Source organism: Anticarsia gemmatalis, chromosome 20 (genome assembly GCF_050436995.1).
Source record: "Anticarsia gemmatalis isolate Benzon Research Colony breed Stoneville strain chromosome 20, ilAntGemm2 primary, whole genome shotgun sequence".
In the NCBI taxonomy this organism is placed as follows: Eukaryota; Metazoa; Arthropoda; class Insecta; order Lepidoptera; family Erebidae; genus Anticarsia; species Anticarsia gemmatalis.
The window spans coordinates 4,834,548-4,850,483 of record NC_134764.1 but is presented as its reverse complement, the minus strand read 5'-3'; the positions used below and the strand labels follow the sequence as shown (position 1 = coordinate 4,850,483).

Genomic DNA, 15,936 nt, shown 5'->3' with positions numbered 1-15,936 from the left:
TCGTATGTTTCTTATCACAATTCTATCCGTTATAAAACGTCTGTCAAACTATGGAACAAGAATATAAGGTATGCTTATTTAATATTGCCTGATCCGTTTCTAATAGGATCGAGAAAGATCATGAACGAATACGTTCAATATTTTATGAAATTTTCACGAACTACGGTAGGCCATCAATTTTGTAGTTTTAGTTGGTTAACCTGGCTTAGTTTGCAGAGGAAGCAAAGATATAAAAATCTTGCTGAACCATGCAAGTTAAACTAAACTAACTACATATTCTTATTTATTTTTAAATGAAGGTGATACAAGAGTTTTTTAAGACTTATCCTTATTCATATACTAAATTGATGGCACATCCTAATAGGTGAATTAAAATATTTCAATTACATTGATGGTTGTTTAAAATGAAACACTTAATAATTCTTGTTCTTCTAATTGACTGCTACAGCATATTGAAGTTATTATTCAGACATGAGTTGAATTAAATATATTTTAGGATTTAATTTAAATTTGACTTAACAATAAATTGCAAAAAATAATATGATTGTTTTGAAGATTAAGGTAAGGTTAAAAAATGCACTGTTCAAAATAACTTCAACAAACTTGTTTATTATTTTAGGAATAGGGGTCAAGATATTTTCGTCTTATTCAATGACACTTAAAGAATGCAATCAGTTACCTGTACCTTTAATTGCAAATTAGATTCTTGTAGTTCGACACACTTACAGCTTATGAATTGATCTTCAAGTTTTTGCTCTATCTAACTACAGTCTCTGGACGTAATGGTTTGATTTTAACTCCTTTTTTGTCAGAGTGCTTCATTTACCGAAAAATATTGCCAACAATAAGAGTCTTTTTCAGTTAAATAAATATTCATTTATAGTAAATTAATATTTTGTTCATACTTCGCCTGAGTATATAGACTACCTATCAATCACTAAGGATCAACGAGGTTAATTTGCTTAAATTAACTTCGTTGATTACATTTCTGTAGGAATTCGGATCCCGTAGAAACCTTGTCCCGGCAATGAAAAACACATTAAACAATAATTTAATTTGGTTTAGTTCATCAAAAGTTATTCGCGTAACATTTCGATGATTCATTTTTATTTATATACATTTGTATCCAACCTCTATTTTAAGTCGAATAAAATACCTTAAAATAAAATACCTGTATTTTAAGCCAAACGTGATCTAAAAATACTCTCGTAGTATCGTTTTATTTTTTTCCCCCAAATAAATATACCATTCGGCCCACGTTCGCAGAAACCGATGACTGTATTGTAAAATTGGTAATACACTATTGTTTTGCTATATGACATTGAATTATTGAAGCAATACAACCAATTATGTTAAGCAAAAGTAGTTCAGAGTTGCTACATCATATCATTACTGGCTTGCTGGCTTTCCTTAGGTGGTAAGGAGCGAGTGGAGATTTTAATGTCGTACTTTAATTGTCACTTGCTTTAATCGTTATGTAATAATACATTTGGTAACATGCCTGTAAGAAATTTGGACAGTTCTTGAAGTGCTGTAAAGTGGTAAGCCTTGTGTGAAAGTTTGTTTTAAACTGGAGGAGATGGAGGGACCCTGGTCCGGCTAAAAAGCATTTTTTTTTATAAATGTGTTGCTGCCTCTACACTGTACTACCTCTTTGGTGCGTGTGATAGTACTTATATTCGATTGCTGATTATGAAGTCTTGGGTTCGATTACCTGCTCGGTTCAAGTGCTATTGGTCTTTGTCCTATTTATATTGGATTATTATGTATAGTAGTCCAGAAATTGGTAACGTAACATTGTTAGTGACGAAACGCGGGTGTATTTCGTACACCTCTGCTTACATCTTCGGTTAATAGGCGTGATATTATGTATGTGCATGTTTACCTATTAATATGATCCTCAGATGAAGGCCAAAATTCTAAATAATATATCTTGAGCGAATAGTGATTAAGTATTGGCCTATGTTCAAATGCCTCTAATTCCATTGTTATTTTAGTCGTCAAATTAAACCAAGTAGCCGCCGTAACGATCAGATATTAAAACTTATATTTAAATGTGTTTTACAAGATTTTTTTCTCTTACTTTTTATATTATATTATCTAGTCTATCTGGCAGGGATTAATGAAGTTGTTGCGTGTTTGCGAAAGAGGTTTGAACGCGCTTACCTTACGGTCAAAAGCTGTTAAAGTTACATTAAATTGTTTTATATTCTCGTTATCCGATATTGTTGTTTGTTTATCGATTTTTTAATAATCAGTCATAATGCAATCAATGCTACTTTCAATACTTATGTCTTTTGATGTTACTCGTTTCATGCTTAGTATTTTAAAAAAACTACATGATTTCGAAGAGCGGTGATAGCCGAGTGGTATAAGTTGGTACCTCCCACGCAAGTGGTCGCAGGTTCGAACCCGGGGCAACACACCAATGACTTTTCGAAGTTATGTGTGTATTAGAAATAATTATCACATGCTCCAACGGTGAAGGAAAACATCGTGAGTTAACCTTGCTTGCCTGTTTAATACATTTATTGAGGGCATGCAAAGTCCCCAACCCGCACTTGGCCAGCGTGGTGGATTCAAAGCCTAGCCCCTCCCTCATTACGGGGGGAGACCCTTGCCCAGCAGTGGGACATTAAGGGGTTAAATTTGTTTATAATACATGATTTCGCAATTTATTTATTTGTCTGTTGATTTCCATCGCTGCTTTGGTCGATGGACATTATAAAATACGCTACGTTCGCAGTTCCAAGTTCAATTTATCAAATCCAGGTAAAACGTTCAGTCTCAGGTAGGTTATACAGTAATTTAGTATAAAATATGCATAGGATCGTCCTGTTCTGCATAAAACTACGGGTTAAGTGTCAACGCTCATTTAAATCAATGTTATTGCTCGTAAATGGATCGTAAAATGTGGTCGTAAACATATGACAATTTCTGAGATGAGAAACCTACTAGCGAAGAAATTTTATTGCCAACGAAATAATTTAAACCAGGCATATTAAACAAAATAAAATAACATTGAAAAGTCAAAAGTCTGTTTATTACTTTTTATGCATAAGTAATTAGATGCTATTTAGCATGGAGATAGATGAAGACCATAGTTCGAAATAATTAAAGTTATTTTTTTCTCGAAAATAAATCCCAAATTATTTCTTATCTTAACAACATACTCATGAGTGGAGCTGCGCGTGTTCGCTAGTTACGATGAGATAAATTCTATTTTTAGCACATATTTTTATTGAGATTTTAAATTGATTCAGCTGCTAAAAATAGAATTTGGCAGCTAAAGTAGCAGCAGATTGGACATAAAACAATATGAAGTAATCAATCAATATCAAATGGCCGTGGTCAGGGTCGATTCTTGACACCAGACACGCGTCACTACACAATACTCTCGCACGTACATATGGCTGATCTTTCAATAGCAGTTATTTTATTCCTGTTCTTATGTAAGTTACGGGCTTAACCGCAAGTCTTGAACTGTTTTATTTGATTCACAAGCGTTAACTAAGGACAAGTACTTAATGTTTTTTTTAAATAGTGTATTTTCTGATACTCACCATCGACGTTAGGGGTTGAAAAGTATTTATACTACTAAATAACGAGTTTACTAATGGATTTTTAATTTTACTAGATAAAAGTCTTTAAAAGTGGTGAAGTGTTTAAAGTACTAAGTTATACTTAACATACAATTTTTTTACGCTTCCACAGTTATTGCTAGTGTATTTTGTAAGGCATTTTCAACTTGTGTGACTCATTATGTTGTAATGATATTGGTAACTATTCAATCAAACATTTGCTATTACTTTTTAAGCAGAACCATATACTGATTACACATTCATATTATATCATGCCACTTGCGTCTAAAAGAGATACATTTGAACATTACTTAAAATTATGTGACCTTTTCAATTCGTGTTTCTGTTATTGACGGTTTAAACTTGTGCAGCTTAAATCTCTGTACATTTAAATTTGGATGTTCATGTTTAAAACCATAGGTCCTAATTTAAGAAGGTTCTGGGCACAGAGGGCTCTTCATAAGTATATCAGTTGCATCGCTTCTTAATAGAAGTCCTTTGCAGCTTTACAGCCTGTTACTAAACTACCAGTAAATAATATGAACGCCTGATGTTTTTCGACTAGCTATCGCACTTACAATAAAAATTAGCAACTAATTATGCCAGGCGCTAGGCGTTTCTTTCGGTAACGTTGCGTTAAATCGCTTGTTCCATTTTGTAAAGGACACGTTCTAGAGATTTGTATGTAATGTGTTCAATATTTCAAATGTGTTCCTGATTTCGAAGTAAGCTGGATATTGACTTATTGCTATTATATTCTTTACAGGCGTTTAAGTGGAAATATAATTATGTATAAAAATATTTTCATACTTGTGATTTAATTTATTTAACTAGTTCTCAATACTGATCTAATTGATTACTACCATTGAAAAAATAGTGTGAATACGAACTTGTAATATAGAAAATCACTTTTTATTAATTTAAAAATCCTTATATTGGTAGGGAATTTAATAATTTGCATACAAGAAATATCCAATTTTTTACTAGAGATCACATAAATATTAATTCCCAATGATAATTCAACCCACGACACTAGCTGCGTGATGCAGTGATGTAGCGACCACATTAGTCATTGAACATGCGTCACAAAGAAGTAAATACGTCAATACTATCTTTACGTTACAATTTTCTAAGTACGTGCACTCTATAAATATGTCAATTTCACGGGGCCATGCGTTGATGTCTTTTGTTAGACAAGTGACCGCCCCATCTCGTGAGCTAAACTCATCATTTATCATTAATGACTTATAATTTATATTTATTGATAGCGTATTCAAGAGTTATAGTAGTAGCGTGTTTGTTTTTCTGATTCCTGACAATATGGATAAAATAAGTTGGCTTTCTTATATTTGTGGAAATAAGGTATGATCTTCTGCCCTGCTTCTGCTGTCGTTATAAATTATTATGTGTGTGAGCGGATACTTTAAATCTAAATCCAGTTGGTAGATTTTAATTGAAAGTGTAACAGACATCCTTGTAAACTAGCAATATTCACCTTCATATGTCTAGTTACGAGTAGCTCGATTCTCTACCACTATCGACCATCGACAACCGGCTAGCTATCGAGAAATGTATGGAAATCTGATAAGCGCCTCGAAAAGGCGTCGTTGGAACTATTTCAGCAGTACATTTTAAATAACAAGCTTTCGATACTAGACAGTACCGACTGTCGAGAATCGCTCTATAGTGTATGTCACTCTAGGGCGCCCTCTCTCGGGATTACTTTCACACTATTATGCTATTGTGTATGTATTATTATTCTATTTCATATTTTTATACTAATATATTTTCTTTATTTCTCAGACAATGAGAAGAAAACAACATTCAAATATATTACAGCATTATATTTTATTCCCGTAATTATTTTGTACAGTTGGATAGTCATAAATAAATAAAATTTAAATAATTTAAATTGTACACGTTATAAATAAATTTAAACATACACTTAGTGCTTAAATTACATATCTAAGTCTAAGGCTAACATGTCAGACTTATCAACCTTGCAGTCGTAGACAGTCTAGATTGAAATGTTTATTTTTTTATTACACTATGATATGACACTTTGGATCGAACGTATAATAAACAATAATTAAGTTTAAGGGCCAGATTCACAGCTCATAGATAAGTATTGGATAATCTATCTGATGGATAAAGTGACAGATATAAGAAATCATCAGCCTAGCCTTGCTTCCAACTATGTTGGATTCGGCTTCCAGTCTCACTGGATACAGCTGAGAAGCAGTATTTTACATGGAGCAATCGCCAATCGGACCTCCATAACCATATACCTGTGACCAGGATTTCTTTCAGTAAGAATGATTGTCAGATTTTCAAGCTTCTGACTACTGGTGACGACTGCCAAAGATCTTCGAAACACGGAGGAACTCGATATGTTTCAGATGGTCACCCACTCACCAAACAACCTCGGCAAGTGTAGCTTTACCTCAGAGATCGATCCGTGTGGCTGTTGTTATTTATCCACGAGCTCCTTACGAATAGATATAATAGTAAAAATTCCATCTGGTAAGCTATCTAATAATTATCTAGAAGTTGTGAAACAGGCCATTATATTTGTTTTGTACAGTGAAGAGCATATTATATAGAATGATTTGAATGCTCAAACTACCTTATTAATAAATGTATTCTTTGTATTAAGCACATTTTATTACATAAATTATACATTATAAGATATTACCCTGATTTTAAAAAGTAATATTGCTAAACCAGAATAATTCATCTATTTCGGTTTGTACAAAATTTTACTTAACATTTAAGTTAAAACTATAAACCAATTCACCAAAGGCTTTTTATGTTACCTTCTCCTTGCCACACTAAGTACAAGTAGCTCTGCTACATACCTGTTCATACATACAGTTTTTATTACATTTGACTGTTGTTTACGATTGTACGGTTTAAATTCGCTTGTACAGGCTTACTATCTTTATTTTGAATAAATAACCATTTTTTTTACAGTACAAGTATATACAATAAAAGCGTTAAATAATTAAAATAAATAACGAAGCGTTGTCTTGTATTGAGGCTGTTATAAGCTTGTCATATTATGCTCTAATTTATCTTATTGTTTTGGTCCATTTGCAAATAAGAATACAATACATTATAGTCATAAAACCTATTTTGGAATCTAGCAAAATACTTATATTTACATCACAGATTTGCCTTAAATTACTAATATTCTGTTTCAATTGTAATAATCACTTTTTGCCCCAATCCTGTTTGATCATGTCCGCACCTTTTTCAGCTATCATGTAAACTGGAGCGTTGGTATGACCGGACACTATTTCAGGCATTACACTAGCGTCGATCACTCTCAGGCGATCTATTCCGTGCACCTTTAATCGCGAGTCCACCACTGCGGTGGGATCATCCTTTCTACCCATCTTACAAGTTCCGCTCTGATGGTAGATAGTAAACGTGAACATCTGTGCCTGACAAGCGAAGTACGCGTCACTGCCGAACGGACCATAATTCAAGCAATCCTCAATCGGCACATCGTATAGCTTCGCACCCAGTTTGCGCATAGATGGCTGTCTCGATATCTCTATCGCTACCTTTATTCCTTCTACAATCTTTTGCAAATCTTCAGGATATTCGAAATAATTCGGAATCAATGTCGGATGTGTTTTAGGATTCTTATTTCGCAACATGACTCTTCCTTTTGATTTCGGCCGCATCAACATCGGGAAGACCATGAAGACGTCAGATTTCCCTAACGGTCCATAGGTATCAGTGTAAATTTGGTCGTCGAAACCAAAATTGCGGCGCAAAAATGGATCAGCATTCAGTCCGCCAGATATGAAAAGCAATTCCATGTCGGGCCACCCGGTAGAATTAAATTTATCCTTTAGGTCCAAGAAAACTAGAGCTTCGCATCCGCCAGGAACGGACAGTGGACCCTTGTGAGTTTTCATCCATTTGAAAACTAAATCTAAATGACCAAGTATGTATTCGGTTGATAAAGTTGCATTTTGTTGTCGGACAACGAACTGTACTCCACCGGCGGCAATGTGATCCATTAAGTTGTATCCAACTGGAAGATCTTTGACTACATTAACTCGCATTTGTTCTAAATGACTTTTCGGACCAATACCTGATAACATTAATAGTTGTGGTGAATTAATAGCTCCAGCCGATAATATCACTTCATTCCTCGCCAACACTTTCATATTTTTGTTTTGCTTTTCTATTTCAACACCTATGACTTTGGTATTCGTATCGTCCATGATAAGTTTAGTAACCATACTTCCTTTTGAAACATGTAAGTTATTTCTACCATTTACTGGATGCAGATACGCTCTGCTTGAACTGTGACGGGTTCCGTTCTTCATTGAAAGTTGGAGGAAAGACACTCCAGAAGGGTCGGGTCCATTATGATCACCATATTTGAAGCCCATCTCTTGAGCTGCTTTAACCCATGCTTTTCCTTTGTTAGTTCTAAAAGGCGCATGTTCAATGTTTAGGTGACCTTCGTGTCCATGGTAATCTTCATTGTCAAAATTAGGGATGTTATAATTTTCGATTTTCTTGAAGTATGGGAATACGTCGTCCCATCCCCAGCCATCATTGCCCATTTGCTTCCACGCATCGTAATCTTGTTGTGTGCCGCGCGTGTATATCATATAATTTAGAACACTAGATCCACCCACGACTTTGCCTCGAGGCCAGTTACACTGTTGGTTTTCAAATCCCGCACAATACTTTTTGGATGGCTTTGTTTTATACCCCCAATTAGCGGCGGTAAATTGCAAGTAATTCGCCACAATAGGAATGTCCATAACAAAGTTCTCGTTGTTACCTGCCTCTACAAGTAAAACTTTCCATTCTGGAACTTCTGTGAGTCGATTTGCTAGGACGCACCCTGCAGTGCCGGCGCCAACGATGATGAAGTCGTATTCTGAGAGAAGATTTGGCTGATCTGGTGGTTCATTATCGAGTTGGTTGGAGCCCTCGTGTAGGAAGTTCATCAATGATGAGAACGGGTTGACGAATTGTGTATCAGTGGGAAGCAGGATGGCGAGTAATACCCATAGTGCCGCCGCCAGACTGGGCGCGCGGTGCTGATACCTCATCTATAAATAAAAGAAAAATCATATTATAAAAACTGCTCAAATGCTTCCAACCCATATAATCTTAACATTAAAATCACCGGAAAACGATTGCGCTTTCCTATTAAAGTATTGTGATTGCTATTGATTCAAAGTCGATGGCGAGGTTAACAACACGGCTCAACAAAAGGATACATGAGTGATCGTGTGACTGAGCATTTTAAGTAGCCTGGCCGATGCCCGGCCTCCGTCTCTTAGAAACAACTACATATATTGCTATGTAGTGCAACGCTGTTTTCCTCTTAGATGCAACAATCTCGCTTTAACGACAGGTTATATATTGTCTTTATCATACCTGATTTTATAATTGCACGATATTGCACCTTATCAAATATAGTATTTTAAAAGGCATATAAACATCTTTAATTGTTTTTTAGGGAAACTTTCCTCGCCTTGTCACTATTCTTCTTTTACTTAATAAAGTTGTACTTTTAGTATACAATTACCTTCTACTAATACGACGCTGATTGACATCAATGAAAGTAACACGACAAAGGAAAACAACACTCATTCTTTAACACACTTTTAGAAAAAAATAATTCACTAACAAATGAGGCTTCAAAAATGGTTACAATAGTTCACAATTCGTCACCAAGCAAACCATGGAAATGATGACTTTCTGTTTATATTCCACAGACCGGTGATTGACGTGTTCTAATAATATATTAATTGATATAACCATTTAAAACCAATCAACTTAAACTACTGTTCCGGAACTTTTCCGATTTGTTTATCATTAAGATTCTTCTACGACATTGATACTAAAAAATATTATCATAATGACATGATAATATAAATATTTCTATCTCTTGACTTGAAAACGTGATTTGGTATCACGTGTATGTACGGTAACCTTAGAAATTATATTAAAAATGCCAAGGCTATCTTTCAGTGAAGTCTTGTGCGTAACTCGTATCTTAACTTTTTTGCTTGAACATAATTGATACATATATTTGACAGGTGGTTAATAATTTATGCATTTTATACTTGCTTTTACATTTGAGTTATAAAACCAGTTATCAAATATAAGGAGTCCCTTCTAAGAAACTAAAAACTTGACCGGCTTGTTCACCTTGCTTTTTTGATTGACCTACTTGTTTATAGTTATACTATTGCGTATCAATTTGCGAACCCATCACTCAATGAAACCCGTCGCTCCTCACAAACAAGAACGTATCTTCACAACGCCATGTTGTTTTAGGACCAAGACGAGTAGCAGTTCGTTGTTCGTACAAGTTTGTTTACTGCGGCGGTTAAGCCGTACAACTAATAGTCTCTTATGTCAAGAGGTGTCTAGTGCAAACAAATCTTTCATGTTTTATTGCGGCGTCAAATATTTCAGTTAGTGGAGATTTGAGAGCAAAAAATGTATTGAAATAAACACTTCTGTCTAGATCGATTACTGTGTCAGTGATTTTGAACATAGTGCTCTAGTATACTTTCCACTGTTCCCTATCTAACACTCTTATTTCAGTCATAGTTAAAAGTCAAGGTCACGCTACGGTACCAAGTTCATGACTTTGCAAGTGACAAGGCTTTAGAGAGAGCAAACTTTTGCTTAAGTCTGTTGCTATCGGGACAACTACTTTTACTGTGACAAAATACATAAATACGTCAAAAAAGCGAGTTTGTTATTACAATACGCAAATAAAACAGGATTAATAAATGAAACTTACATGTGACAAGAACGAGTAGATATGGTGACATGTCTGATACAGGTGCGATCTGATACCGTATTATACCGCCATTGTTACGTAAAAGTGCAATGCAATCCTTATCACAAGCGTTTACCTTGTAATATGATTCAATCATTACGAATAGTTAGTAAAAATTGTGTAATCGTAGGCAATTACTAAATATCTAATGTAAGGTTACTGTTTCGAGTGATAACTTGGCCTTTTATGTCAGATTTGCTAATGTTTGTTTTAATTGAATGCTAAAAATATGTGACGTGTTTTGTGACGATATATTTTGATAAGAAACTTTCTATTTCTTAGAATTTCTGTCGGTTTCCTGTTATCTGTGTTATCCTCATATTGCTTGCTTGATAGAGTTTATAGAGGTAAATGCATCTGGCGAGTTTGCTAATCGAGTTAGGTTTTCGAATGATTTTATTTTAATATCATGTTAAAAAATGATGATTTGTTTTGAACATTATGTAATTGTTCATAAATAAATAGCAATTTTAAGAATTAATTTTCGTAAAAACGGTGTTTTAAATGTTTGATATTTAAGTATTTTTTATCACTCCATGTATAAATAAATACAAACAAAATTATGTGCTAATTAGGTATTTAATCTGTTATTTGCACACGCAACAAAAAATAAAATAATGTCTGATCTTTTTTTTAAATAATTTATCTGAAGCATGAAATTATTCTTACATTACGGTTAATTATTGACTAGCTGCATTCACGTTGTGGTTTGTAAATCTATTTGATAAAATAACGAGTTTTGATTGAGCTCTTGATTTTAGTAACATGTTTTTGTAAGCATATTGCACTTTTGACAATACATCTTATATTTATAGCTAGCTGATTGGCTCAACAATTAAATCTAAAGTAGTTTTAGAGTCTTGCTTGTAAATACTCTTTGGGATCGTCGCATATTATAGGAATTTTTAAATTCCAACCAAGGTATTCAAGCGACTGTTATATTATCTTGCACATCGTAAAACTGCAATTTCTATCATTTACGAGTATTCCTGCTCAGACAATACCAGCTGGACACGAAACATAGTCATTAATGTCCGTTAATGGAAGATAATATGGCAATCTAAGGTCACTACACCCGCCTACATTTCGCCATATTTCGCCAAATATTTCACAATACACTTCCTAATTCATTACCGTTCAAATAATTTGTATAGAAGGATATTATCGTGACGTATATAAGATAGACTTTACTTCACGGCCGAGCTCTGAAACGGATGAAGATTTCGTCTTGGTATTCCTATCACACAAAACTTTTATTTTTCCTCCATGAATCCTAGAAACTTGTACACGACATTGGAGCTATTTGATCTTGCTTGATCATCATGTATTACGAACATTTGTTCTTGCGAAAGCGTATTTACCTAAAGTTGAAGGCAAGTATAACAATTTTGTTATAAAAAAATTGAATTAAAATTTAAACAACTTACACAAGAACTTAATTTCCCTTTAAAAAGTAGAAAATGTATCCTGTCGCAACTTACGGATCAAGTGTTTCTTTTAACACATGTAATGTATTAAAATAAACGAATGTAATAAAATAAACTTTTTTATAATTATTTGATTAAACTTCTTGATATGTCAAGACATTGACCTGATGTTCAGAACTGTGGAGCTGCTTCACATAAATCTTGCGATTAATTTTGCATAAAATATTACGCAACTTATGTTATTAAGTACTGTTCAATATCATTAAATGTTTAGTGTTTCGAAAGGTAATTAAAATATGATTTTAAAGAAGTCTAAGAACTATTTACGCATAGGCTTTTGTATGCTATTCGCAAAGTTCCCTGTTGGGTGCCACTAAAATAATACGACGAAAAGATCAGAAGATTATCTTACTGTATATAGTCAAGGAGATAAATTTTATTACGTTTTTTGGTTTGTAAGCATCAAAAATACTTGCCTAATTAAGAACCTGTTAGTTAACAAAATAATAAAACACCAACTAATTATCAACTCATCTATGAATATTTAATTCGGACGGAAACTTGCCAAATTCGACTAAGATTTTTCATGATAGTGGTACGAATTTACAACATATAAAAGTATTTATGAAATAAAAATTCATTGAGTGAATGCGAAATTGACCGGTTAGTGAATTTTTGTTACCAAATTGCGTTTAAAACAGGTTTTTTTAAGAGAAAAAGTAATTTGGTTGTATGGAAACGGACGCGCCGCCAAGCCCCGTGTCATCCTTGACTACGGTCACGGCCACTATTAATTATTATTGATACTATGCCCAATCGGCGTGCTAATAGTAATCTCATGACGTCACATCGAAAGCGCAAGTATGAAATATTTCGTATAAAAGTCTTGCAATATCGAAAAGACAGCATATATTACGGTATTATTCTTATCAAAATACCTGTTTATGATAAGAATAAATATGATTTTTATACATAGAATGTATGTCTGTTAAGAAATTGTTGTAATTTGTTGACATTTGACAAGTAAATAAAAGAAACCGTTACTAGTAGTACAATATACTATAATAATTTATTTAACATAAAAAGTTAAACGTTTTTGACAATATTTCACAATCGTAAGAGATATCCTGATGTTGATTGAATGATTACTAAAACTTTCCTATTATCAATATTTAAGGTTTTAAATAAACTACACCGGGGAGTTTTCAAATATAAAAAAGCTAGACTATGACCCTTGATCGATCGTTTTAATGACCTTAGTTTGATAACTGGTCGAATGTATTAATTCGACTATTACATGCTACTCATGTTAGTAGTAATTTTGAAGGCTACAGTTAAAAAACATGCTGACTATTTGTTTTGATTTCAAGGGCCTATGATATCGTATGCTAGTGTTTTGGTAGCACGCAACATACATAATTTTGAGTGTTTAAAAGCTTTTCTAGTTTAATTTGAAAATATTTGTATTCCTTGTGAGCTATTAAATTTACAAAAGTGTCACTTTTCATAATTAATTTGCGATTTTTTACCAAATTAGTTATATTTCTAAGGTTAATAAATACGTATAAATCTTTAAAAACATGATATATTACTATAAATGTAAATAATGGCCATAATAACTCTTTACTTCTGAGTCATAATAAATCTATAGTTGATTTTTACAATGCAATTATTTTTCTCTTAGAATTTTTAATTAAAAGAATCACTAATTACTGTTTGCGTATTACGTATCTTAGTTGGCCACTAGTGTACGTCAAATGAATGGTCACTATTCAGTAGATTGCTGCTTTAACGTAACATGTTAATCACTATAATTGAAAGTAGAAAACAATGAACAGAATAGTGGCTTTCGAATAGTTGTCAACTGAGGTACATAGTAGCCCCCCTGGTCAAGTAATTAAATAATCATTAGAGACAAAACTTGCACTTTTTTAAAGTTAATATAGTGTTAGTTAAAGAGCCATTGTGAGTTGTGTCCCAGACTAGTATTGTCACAGCATTATGCCTCATTACTGAGTAATTGTCTACTTTAACCTTACTTATTTACCATTAAAGTTGAATTTACTACAATAGAATATTATCACTAACGATGATATTCTGTTTATTTATATTTTTCATATTTTAATGTCCGAATTATTTCACAATACTGCAATTTAAGAACTGCTGTTATTTTTCATGTCATATTGCATACTTTTTATAATATTCTTAGTTAATAGGATTGATAAAATATTGCTAGCTTTTTTAAAGAATAAGTATATATCACGACATTTTATAAACTTAAGTATTTTATCTGACAGTAAATTCGTGATTAATTATTTATTTATTTGTTCATAACTTTTTGTCGATTATAAGCATAAATTTTATTTTCAATGTTAAGAGATTTTTAATATTTTTGTAGCTAACAATTATATACTTAGATTTTAATTATACATTCATATTATAAATTTTTGCAATTTATATTTATTATAATTTATTATTTATTTACTTTAAAATAAGTTTGGTAAATTTTTTGATTGCTAACATTTGCTAATAGGTAAACATAATGCTCTATCGGTACTTACTTTTTAAAATTCCGATTTTTCCAATTTTGTATTTAATGAAAATGGAACACAACACGGCACTAGAGCTGTCACAACACAATGCGCGTTCTATTTAACTTGCGTTACGAACTATACAAGCGCAAGCGTTGGCTGTTTGAGCGAACGCCTTGCGCTCACAGGATCGACGCTCCTTGGCCGGCACTGCCTCGCGCCGGGATCCAACCGCTTGTTTTATTTGCCTGAGGAAAGATGGCACTGCGACACATCATTGTGACCTTTTCTCTCGCGTTCAAGTACACCGCGTGGCCGATAGCATGAACAATCGCATGCCTTTGCCTGAATACTATGAAAAAGTATAAACGTCAAAATTGTAACAGTCTATGTCATAAATTAAATGTTTTTTTTTGTCAAAAATGTAACGGTCTATGTCATAAATTAATTGTTTTTTTTTTGTTTCAGGTTAGTGAGGTATTGGAGTAATGCGCGTCTTACTTTTCCACTGGAGGTAAACACACTGTCTTTACGATTGTACTAAAAATATATTCAGTTTATCGTAGAGCGTATTTCAGTCTATTTTAACGCTTGGCTGATTCATGAATAAGCATAATGAGTGCAGGTCCGTTTTAGACAAGTATTTCGGTAATATTCATTAATGGTGTTTAATTACACAATTATAGAAACTAGATTTAAGTGTTACAAATTATTTCTTTCAATTTTATTTTTGTGTACAATAATTTGTAAGGAGGTTCCTTTCTCTGGAACTTAGGGTTCTGCCTTTATTCTGGACCCTGTTCCCAATGTCGGTGACGTGACAATGTTTATATTGTTTCATGTAATTTTTGGTAATAAATAATATATTTATTAAATAATCCAGTGAATTAAGTAGAATTATCTGCAATTACCTACCTGTAATATAAATCATCTTCATCCATGAAATAAAGTTGGACCTAATTTTTTAACTGCGTTGATTTTGACGTTTAGATCGCAGTTAGTTGTAACTTTACTCTATAATAAACAAAAGGCCAATTTTTTCAGTGTTTGGCTATTTTTCATTCACCTGAAATATGTAATGAGTGAGTGAGTGAATGTAAACATACAGTTATAAGGATCGAAGAGCAACAATGACCAACATTCGGTCGACCCTGGCCTTGGCTTTCGAAACTAATTCGTATATTTGGCGTATGTACCAGTACACGTTTTTCATAGACGAGTTTGCAAATGACTTCACCCACCCTGTAATAATTAGAAATATTAAAATACTAACTATAGAAAACTGATATGACATACATTAATACTTAAAATCGCGCTTTCTCCCCAAAAAGATAGGTAGAGACTTAGACTATTGAAAACTGATATTTTCCTGCACTATCGCATCCTGATATCAATATCGATAGTAATAATTAAGTAATATTGCGGCGGTACTTCTTTGTAGATTAAGGGTTTGAACATGAACATAAATATGAATACCAAAATTTTAGATTACGCAATAAAATTTTAAACGCATTCTAAGCACATTATTATAGAGATTAAAAAAATATGATAATCACCTA

General features: G+C 33.1%; 2 protein-coding genes across 3 annotated transcripts in view; one reads left to right on the top strand and one right to left on the bottom strand.

Annotated features, from left to right (window-relative positions):
• Flo2 (flotillin-2) overlaps window positions 1–15,936 on the top strand; it is a 268,758-nt gene that overhangs the window by 33,218 nt on the left and 219,604 nt on the right. The gene's annotated exons all lie outside the window — the stretch shown is intronic.
• On the bottom strand, window positions 5,405–14,867 carry LOC142981720 (glucose dehydrogenase [FAD, quinone]-like). 2 transcript variants are annotated; one of them, XM_076127815.1, is made up of 2 exons: window positions 14,408–14,867; window positions 5,405–8,668 (listed from the first exon to the last, which is right to left on the bottom strand). In XM_076127815.1, exon 2 carries the CDS (start codon window positions 8,666–8,668, stop codon window positions 6,794–6,796), a length of 1,875 nt encoding a protein of 624 aa, XP_075983930.1. In that variant the 5' UTR covers window positions 14,408–14,867; the 3' UTR covers window positions 5,405–6,793. The 2 variants fall into 2 exon arrangements, with proteins under 2 accessions (XP_075983930.1, XP_075983931.1); XM_076127816.1 differs by lacking the exon at window positions 14,408–14,867 and adding an exon at window positions 10,381–10,432.

Coding starts and splice junctions, on each gene's coding strand:
- LOC142981720 (XM_076127815.1), bottom strand. CDS start 8,668: ATGAGGTATCAGCACCGCGCGCCCAGTCTGGCGGCGGCACTATGGGTA.